This window comes from Mus musculus, chromosome 4 (genome assembly GCF_000001635.26).
Source record: "Mus musculus strain C57BL/6J chromosome 4, GRCm38.p6 C57BL/6J".
Classification (NCBI taxonomy): domain Eukaryota; kingdom Metazoa; phylum Chordata; class Mammalia; order Rodentia; family Muridae; genus Mus; species Mus musculus.
In genome coordinates, this window is record NC_000070.6 from 88,431,573 (window position 1) to 88,440,852 (window position 9,280).

Below are 9,280 nucleotides of genomic sequence, written 5' to 3' on the forward strand. Positions count from 1 at the left end.
TTTGGTTTTGGCTTTCTTTAATGAAATCTATCAAAATCAACTAGTCCCCATTAACTTCTTTTTTAAAAACTGATGTAATGAAATGTGCAAATCTGATTGGAAGGAAAAGGCTGGAAAGAAAACCCTTAGCTTTCATTTGTATTGTCATTTTTTTCACTTTTTTTTAATTAGATATTTTCTTCATTTACATTTCAAATGCTATCCCGAAAGTTCCCTGTACCCTCCCCCAACCCTGCTCCCCTACCAACCCACTCCCACTTCTGGGCCCTGGCGTTCCTCTGTACTACAAAATTGTCATTTTTAACATGCTGCTTTTGTGTCTTTTGAAGCTTCCCCGCTTGGAACTAAGAAAGCAAAGCTCTATGTTATATTTCTATGTATAATTTAAGTGTTAAGCTCTATGTTATGTTTCTGCATATAATTTAGATGATATGTGATTATTGTAAGCAACGGCAGTCTATAAACAGTTTTTGTGTTAATAGTTTTGGATTTTCCTCATAAGTAATTTAAAAATAAAATATAGATGTCCGTTAAATAACTACTGTCTTACACTGTGTGTTTTCTCTGCTTTTTTTGTTTGAACAATTGCATATAATTTTTAAAATTATAGTTTCTTGCTTATTGTCAGATATGTGAGTGTAAAACATGTAGTAACTCAGAACAATGAACAAACCCAAATCTACCCTCATTCCCTCGGCACCAGCACTTGCCAGATGTTACATTAGTTGTTCAACTAGCTAATCCTAATCCATGGTTCATGCTGGGTGGAATTATTTATCTTGACATTTTGGGAAATCTGTTCTCAAAAGAAAGCATTCTGTTGTGGCTTCGCAATGCTGTGAAGGTAATATCATAGTAACATTACAACTCTGCAAACATAGCTTTAGTCTTCTTTGAAGCAGGAGGAGGACACAATGCATTTTTTTTTTAAATATTGCCTGCAGTCAGCCATAATCAGTGTAAATAACTCAGCTGCTCTAAGTACCATTTCTTCGTTTAAAAATGGGGAAATGAGAACACCACAAATGATTTCACAACCCAGCGTTTTGTTACATTATTTTAAAGCTGAGGCCTTGGGGTCATCCCCTAATGAAGGGATTCTAATTGTCTGCAGAACTTGAACTGGGAAAGGCACAAAATATGAGAATTTACCATGGTGCCTTTATAAAGCTTTTCCAATCCCAGTCCAACCTCAAGTTGGCAGTTACAACCTCAAGTAAAAGAGGAAGATGGATAGGCGTGTCAGAAGAGCTGTGCTCATCATCTGGGATTTACATAGCGCAGGATGCTCGTCCTCGACCCTGGTACCCTGATCCTTGCTTGTCCTTCCCCAGAGCCAGACTTACAGAGCATCGTGCTCCATTAACACTGGACTTAGTAAAATCACTTTTTAAATAAATATATCGGCATGTGTATTTACTATTGATTTTAAGTGACCAAATCAGGAATTGTATCTTTGGTTATAATGATTTAATGATTTCAGTGATTCAAGGATTTAATTAGTAATGATTAGAAAACAAAATTTGAATGTTCTGGAATTTGTACGCCTCCCCAAAATTCAGATGTCTGAGCTCTAGAGTAATTTTGCATATTAGGCAAGTCTAGCTAATTTTTTTAAAGGTTTTATCCTTTTTATTTTCAAGTACCCTGAAGAGACAATTTTCCATAATTCTATAGAAAATATTATTTTTTATATTTATTTTTAAATTAGATATTTTCTTTAATAGCTAATTCTTTCAAGCAAACAATATGTGTGCATTTTCTAGGGATAATTCGAGCTCTCAGGTTTTTTTCCCTGACAAGACAAGGTTCTGTAATCTCACAGTGTGCATTAGCAATGGCTAAACACAACCCTTTCTTCTGAAAATGCTTTGTTACTAAGAAATTAGTAATAACCAAGTCAGTCAAAAAAAAAAAAAAAAAGAAAAAAGAGCCCTTTAAGGAAGAGTGAAAGTGATAACGTGACTCAGATTTTATATGAACTTAATTCAGCCCCTAGTGAACCCTCTTTCCTGCACTCTGAGTCTTCCTTCTGCTTTCCAAAAGCGGCATCCCGGTGTACACATCTTGACATTTTCAAAGTACAGCAGACCCATTCAGCCAGAAATACCAATAAAGCTCGTTTCTAAATTATTCACTGCTTCTATGACAGATCTGCTTCCCTCTTTAGTTTGTAAAGGAACATGTTTTAAAAAGATTCTCTGAGCTCTTAGCTGGTTAATTTTAATGTAACTTTATTGTACATCATGACCTCCATTTTTAAATGCTTGGTATGTCAACATATAAAATGCCTTCTTTCTAATGAACAAGGCTTCCCTATTTTTATTTAGTAAGTAAAATGAAATCTACCCCATACCTTTTAAAACATTTGTGTCTGTGTATCTGTGTGTGCACCCAGACACATGCACATGCCCCCACACTCTCCTGCTGCTATGCATGAATGGAGGTCAGAGGACAACTATAGAAGTTAATTTTTCCCTCTACAATGTGAGTTCCAGAAATTAAACTCAGGTCATCATACTCAATGGCAAATGCCCTTACCTGGACATCTTGCCAACCCTTTCTTGCCGTACCCATCTATAGTTAATATTTATAATACTAGGCTCTTATTAGATACATGAAGATTAAGCCGTTATTTGTATCCTTTAAATTTTCATGTTACTTCAAGCAAATTAACACAAGGATATATAACACTACACCCTGCCAGTTTTAAGCTCTGTGTTTATATACCAAGCATTTTGCCAGGCATTTAAATACATTAAGATTCTGATTTTTTAGGAAACAGTTTGTTTTCAGATTTCTTTTGAGGATACCTAAAATTATGCTCATCTCGATGGCAATTCCATATCCTGGAGTTGTTAAGATATATATCCATGTAGTAACTCAAAACTTATTTTGTCTTCATGGAAAACACCATTTAATTTTTTTTGTTTTAATCTAGCAATGATTACCTATGTGGAGTATATACAAGTGAATTTTCAATATTCTGTCAACCTGCTGTTAAAACAAACACTTTTTTGTTTTTAATCCCCTATTCTTTCCCATCAAGCCCTGTGGTTGTGATAGCATAACCTCAGAGTGGTCCATAGAAGAGCCAGGCATCACAGTAAAATCATCAACTCTGATCCTTTCCACTTCTGCTCTGCCTCAGAAAGACACATGTAGAGGGTAAATGGCCATGGACTCTCCAGAAGAGGATCCAGGCCGTGCACACACCAGCCAGTGGCACTTCCCAAACACTGCCAATGGGCCATTCTAACTGTTGTGGCTTAGGTAACGGAATCCTGTGAACAAATTCTCGGGGCTATAAATAGGACAAAATAAACACTTAACGAGACTCTACAATAACAGCATGGTTAAACTTACCTGCAAAAACCGTGGGAAAAGCTGATTCGACTCAATGCCAATGTAAATGTGCAGAAGTTCCAAAAGGGAAATGGATTGGCAAACCCGCATAACTAACCCAATAGCGTAAAACGTGTCGGCCATGGAATCTGTGTTAGTGAATGACAAACAAATACGGACATTGTGAGTCAAAACTGCATCTGAACACACATTTGCAGGGCATAGCAAAATACAGACAAGATGCATTTATTGTATGTACAAAAATTATTTTAAATAAGCTACTAACTCGTAGCAATGTGATACATCCCTAGAAAGTACTGTGATACTCACAAGAAGTACTGAGGTACTTAGAGAATGTATGTATAGTTCTTTGTACTTGGTTCTCTTCCAAAAAGAATGGAAACTTAGAAAGTCTTCACAGCCAGGGTTATTGTATTTATTTCCAATGTATGAGATTCTTAAGCAATTCTGACACAAACATAATCCATCAGAATCTAAACCCCTTGACATGTAGATCACTTGGAGGTGAAGTTACTAAAAGCTGATATGTTCAGCTTTTTCATTGAGAAAGAGGGCAATGAGAAAACTGATTTCATAGAAATTTTATGGAAATGACACTGTGGTGCTGAGACGTCACACACCACATTTGCTCGTGCTTGGGTCCTGTACACAGATGGGACTAGTGACTCTGGCTTTGTTTTGAGCACTGAACTTTGGAGTTGGCATTATGAGAAGACACGACTGAGGTATTCGCCTTAGAGGGAACTGGAATAGAAGGGAACAGTTGGTCCTCTGATGACAAACGTGTTGCTTTAAGATCTTCAATAAAATCCTGCCCCATTCAGAGTCTTGAAGGGAGATTTTTCTGTTTTTACTGGATTCCAGGTGTTTGTATGATTATAACTGACCAGGCACTGGAGAGTCTTATCTTGGTGGTTTTTTTTTTAAATAAATGCCCCATCACATGCCCCTCTGAGACACAATTGCTGACACACTAGTAGTCCATACTCTTACCCTCTGCCTGTACCTACCATTACACAGTCCTGACAGAAGAAGATAGTGGGGTCACACAAGTTCAAGGCTCTGTTGCTCTTGATCAGCTTGAATCATTGCCTAGAGCAGCTTCTCAGCCTGTGAGCTAGAACCCCCTTGCAGGCTCACACAACCTTCCACGGGGGTCATATATCAGATATCCAACATATCAAATATTTACATTAGGATTCATAACTAGAAGATTACATTTATGAAGTAGCAATGAAATAATTTTATGATGGTGGGGTTGGGGGTGTCACCACAACATGAGGAACTATATTAAAGAGTCCCAGCATTAGGAAGATTGAGAGACACTGGCTTAGGGAATGGAACCGGTCTCCCATTCCATTGTTCTCAGGCTTCATTTCCAATGAACAGACCAGTTCTGTTTATCTAATCACAGTAGCTGCTACAATTATAGTGGCAAGACATTTGGCTAAGGCTACTTCGCCCACTCTAGGGTTAGGGCCACATCAGAATTCTTGACTGGGGCCTGGGGTGTAAATGAGCTGCAGTCTGATCACACAGCCTATCCTAACAAGGTTACAGAGCTGATGGCCTCCTACCACTTGTGTCTCAGTCTTCCTCTGGTTGAAAACTCTCAGCTCTCATGGTTGACATTCAAGCCTTCTGCTTTGGCTTTGAGATTAATAACAAAGGCAAGATTGTATACATTTTCAGTAAGACTGAGAGACACAGGAGAGTTTGTTACTGTCTAACAGATGAGTGTGATACAGGAGACTTGATTGATGAGTTCAGCATGTTTTTTTTTTCCAGCTACGCTCGTGTTTGTTTTTAGCTAAACCAGCAGTTGCTCAAATTGTCAAGTCACCAAACAGTTGTAAACTGTAATGACACTTACTCATGTGGGGATGGGACTCAGAGAAGGTTGTTTTGACAGTCACTTGGTGATTCACTCTTTAACAATCTGAAGTGAATAGTTTAAAGCATGAATTCTTGACTTTTTAGGAAACTGAAGGAAGCTTATGATTCAAGTCATCAATACCAACTGCTTGTCGGTGACTAGTCATCGGTGTGTGTGTCATGTACGTATTACTTCTTGAGGGATCAAACAGGGTCTTGGGGGCATAAAGTTTGTCTGTCATTCAGTTACTGGCCATCTCCAGCTACCCTAAGTCTGGGGATGAGTACGCAGTGGAGGAATTTTATTAATTTCTCATTGCTCTGCACAGAATGTCAGGCTGGAACTTACAGACTTTTCAAAATGTGTTTAATTTATGAGTTTTGTGCAGAACCAAAATGGAACATTCCAAAGATAGGTTTTTGCTTTCAGAGCAAACTGGCAGCTCTGGGGCAAGACAGGCCCCTCTCGCCTGGTCTCATCTTCTCCCTTTAAGTCTGAAATAGTTAAGTATACTTATGGAAAAACAAACTCCAGAGACGTGAATGGTTCCAGATGCAGGATGCAAGAAGTTCAAAATGAAAATCAGTGAGGCCAGATGAATCCAGGGATAATAGTTAGAAATCGAAACCATTTAGGAGTGTTTACCTTTCCCAAATGAGAAGAATCTGACTGTCATATTTGCCAGTATCCATGAGTGGCCACAGAACTGAATTAAGTAATAGATGAAAAGATATACATTCTTCCTATACCTATAAATACAGAAAAATGCCATTAAACACATCTTTTAATGTAATGTACCAGTCAAACTGAGCAAGCAAAAGAAAACTGTTCCAGGTCAGAGTTCTATATTGGGGTCTTTCACTGGGTTGTCCCTCCAAACCCATGAGAGTCCGATGGGATGAATTTATCTAACAAGAGTATGTTGACTGAGATTGCTTAAAACCAAAGGTAGTTCTTTTCCACACTTCATTCTCATCTTTGATAACATTCTAACCTTGTTTCTCTAACACTTTCAGCCACTATGAGAAAAGCTTTGAAAGTTGAAGGGGACAGGGAAGAAACACTGACGCAAAGGGACTGATTTGGGCAGCTTGAACTCCAGTAGCTCAGCTTGCCAAATTAACTTGAAAGAGCTGGCTTACAGTTATCAAAGGGGAGTGGTCACAATTGGATTATGACTCAGTCATTGAACACACCTGACTTTTGTGATTGGGGTTGCACTCTCGTTCTTCCTGGCCCTGCCTCCTGTTGTATTTTACAAGGGAAGCTAGTTCTCTCCATCAAATGCACATAGAAAGCAGTTTAGTTGCTCAGCCAAAAAAAAAAAAAGGAAGTCAAGCTGAGTGTAAAGCTGTGTGTGTGTGTGGGTTCCTGGGGAGAGGACAGCCAGGGTGTAAACTGAATTTAAAAAAGAAGATTGGTGATTCTTGGTTTGAGGAGCTGGAAAAGGAGGTGAAGGGCTTCCCGGTGTGCACAAGGATGTGTAGAGTGGCCTTGTTAGTGTTAACAATGACTTCTCTTAGTTGGAAACTTCTGAGAAACAAGATATATAAGCAAACTCTATGGAGCAGTCAACAGATGACCAAAACTGCTATAGGGGTTAAAAGGGGAAAACTGCAAGCCAATCAGCATCACCAGGCTTCAGGTAAGCACTCCCCCCAGGCCCTAGTTTCCCTGGAATCTGGCCTGTGACAGATGCTGCTGCTACAGGATGCTGTCAAAATCACCCTGTGCCAAAATCTAGGGCGCAGCAAGGACAAGGAAGAGAAGAACTTGTGGGAGCGCACAAAGAGAAGAGGTGGCCTTGCAGCCCACCCTTCCATTTCCTCATCTCCAAAACTAAAAAACCGAAGGAAACAGCAAAGCCTCTGTCCTGAGCTATGGAGGAGAAAATGCAATCCACTACCAGGCAGAAGGAGCAGTGTTAAACAGTCAGGAGCTTCGCGGGAGTGAAAGCCGATGGGTGGGCTTCTGCCCAGTTCCCTGGCCCCTCCCTCCCCGCAGCCCCCTAATCCTACCTGGGCTGCAGCCAGGCTGGCAGCACCGAGGGCCCCATGGGCCACAGTCTGCTCCTCTGGCACCTCCGGGAAGCAGCAGGAGTGGGCTGGGAAAGCGGTAGGGGCGGGACGCCTCAGGCTGGGCTCGGGAAGGGCGGGGCCTCAACACACTCAGCAAGTTTTGAAAAAAAGCAGAGGTCAGGAGATGGGCAGGAGATGAAAGTCAAATTCCTGCCATGCTGCCCTAGGAGAGCTGGCCAGGCATAGAAAGTATGCGGGATGAACAAGCACATCCGCCCGAGGCTTTCCAAACTGATCCCAGGCTACTGATCTGTGGCTGGAGACCCCTAAGTTCACCTGCCTATACTCTTAACTGGATATAACTAGCTCTAAGGTTGCATGATCCTCAGGGTGGCCAGGGCCTTTCTTAGAAGCCCTAAGGTAGGAGAACGGTTCAGGAAGGAAAGCTAAGGGCAAATGGCCCAATATCTGTTCAAACATGAGCCAGAGCCCTCCAGAAATCCATCCCTGACACTTAGAGACCTGGGTGGCAGTGGTGTGCATAAATGCTTTTGTTCATTTAAGTTAATGTCATTTATTTAATGTTTAATGTCATTAAGTTAATGTTATTCGCTTAAGTTAATGTCGCTGCCCATGGCCAACACTCCCACACATCTTTTCCTGGTTTCTTGGGACAATGGCATCCCATCTCCTAGACAGAGTGACCCACCTCCTGGGTTCGTGAAGATCAGATTCCAATTATTCTGTTCTACCAGGTGAAGAGAACAAAACAGCTCCCCAAAGTATTTTCCCAAAAAAAAAAAAAAAAAAAAAAAAACCACCGCCACCACCAAAAAAGAAAAAGAAGAAATGGGAAAAAATAAAGAAAAAAAAAAGAAAAGAAAAAAACTCCCCCAAAACCCACAAGTGGAACAGTTACATATAGTTGCTGGAGTTGGAAGGTAGTGCTTCCATCTTACCAAAAAGGAAGTTGAGGCCTTAAGAAATATTGTCACTCACCACAGGTCACACAGCTGATAAACAGCAGGGTTAGAAGTTACAGTCAGCAATTTTTCTTCTTGGGTCATGGTTTCCTTCCTCATAGCTGTCACAGAGTCTGCCTCTTAGATGTCCCACTGTTCCGTGTCTCCCCGCCCCCCACCAGGGGCCAGCTCCTCTGTAGCCTCCGTTCCTTCTCAAGCCCCTTGGCAGAGGCTGCACTGTCCTCTCAACTGTCTCCATTGTCTCCTGTACACTGGCCTTCATGGCAGTGTAGGAACAAATTCATGTCACGTGGTCGTTCACACCCGTAACCCCAGCACTCTAGAAGCCGAGGTGGGGAGCTGATTCCGCCTTCAGCATCAGCCTGGGCTACACAGTGAGTTCCAGGCACCCTGAGTACAGAGGGAGACCCTATCTGGAGGGGTGGAGGGAAGGGGGTGCATTTTCAGATCTCTAACCCCAGAGTTTAGAACCCCTCTTTTAAACACCCCCCTCAAACCTTTGTCATCTGCCATCAACATCCAGGGCCCTATCTCATTTCCTATCACCCTTTTGCTCCATGTACCTTACAGTTTGGACTCCCAACACTCCCGAAACTACTCTCAGGGTTCCCCAAGTCCTTTCTACTGTCCCTCGGGCTTCAATTATAGGACGTGAATCTGTGAGCTTAAGAGCAAACAACACATAGACAAGAAACTATTTCCAAAGCCATCTGTGCCCAAACCCAGCAGAAGCCAGGGGTTCTGGACAGACTGGAGCTGGGAGGACAGGGTGTCTGCCCGAGAAGAGGTCCTTTATCAGCAAACTCTTCTTCATCCTTCTCCTGCCCTCCCTTCACTTCTCCAACTCTGCATATGGCTATGACTCCCATGCCCTGCCTCTCTGCACAGCATCCTCCCTCTGCTTCCTCAGAGGTAGGCCCTAGGTCAGCTCTTCTGCAGAGACAATCACCGTGCACAGCTCCATCTCTTCGAAGCCTTTCCGACTCTCTTCTGAATACTAGCTCTGGCCTTGGGACGGTTTCTGGGTATTGCTTTGT

At 41.7% G+C, this 9,280-nt stretch overlaps 1 protein-coding gene across 7 annotated transcripts in view; it reads right to left on the bottom strand.

Moving 5' to 3' along the window:
- The window catches only part of Hacd4 (3-hydroxyacyl-CoA dehydratase 4), a 31,250-nt gene extending 23,886 nt beyond the window's left edge, over positions 1 to 7,364 (bottom strand). For 3 of the 7 annotated variants that reach the window (XM_006538193.3, XM_006538190.3, XM_006538192.3), the window contains exons 1-3: positions 7,261 to 7,364; positions 5,888 to 5,991; positions 3,367 to 3,494 (exon numbers count right to left, since the gene is read on the bottom strand). In XM_006538193.3, coding sequence (XP_006538256.1) covers positions 3,367 to 3,494; positions 5,888 to 5,991; positions 7,261 to 7,298 — 270 coding nt within the window. In that variant the 5' untranslated portion in view covers positions 7,299 to 7,364. The remainder of the gene's footprint in view (positions 1 to 3,366; positions 3,495 to 5,887; positions 5,992 to 7,260) is intronic. The other 4 variants (NM_001377099.1, NM_001377098.1, NM_025760.5 and 1 more) reach the window with 2 other exon arrangements.
- Positions 7,365 to 9,280: the final 1,916 nt, after the last annotated feature.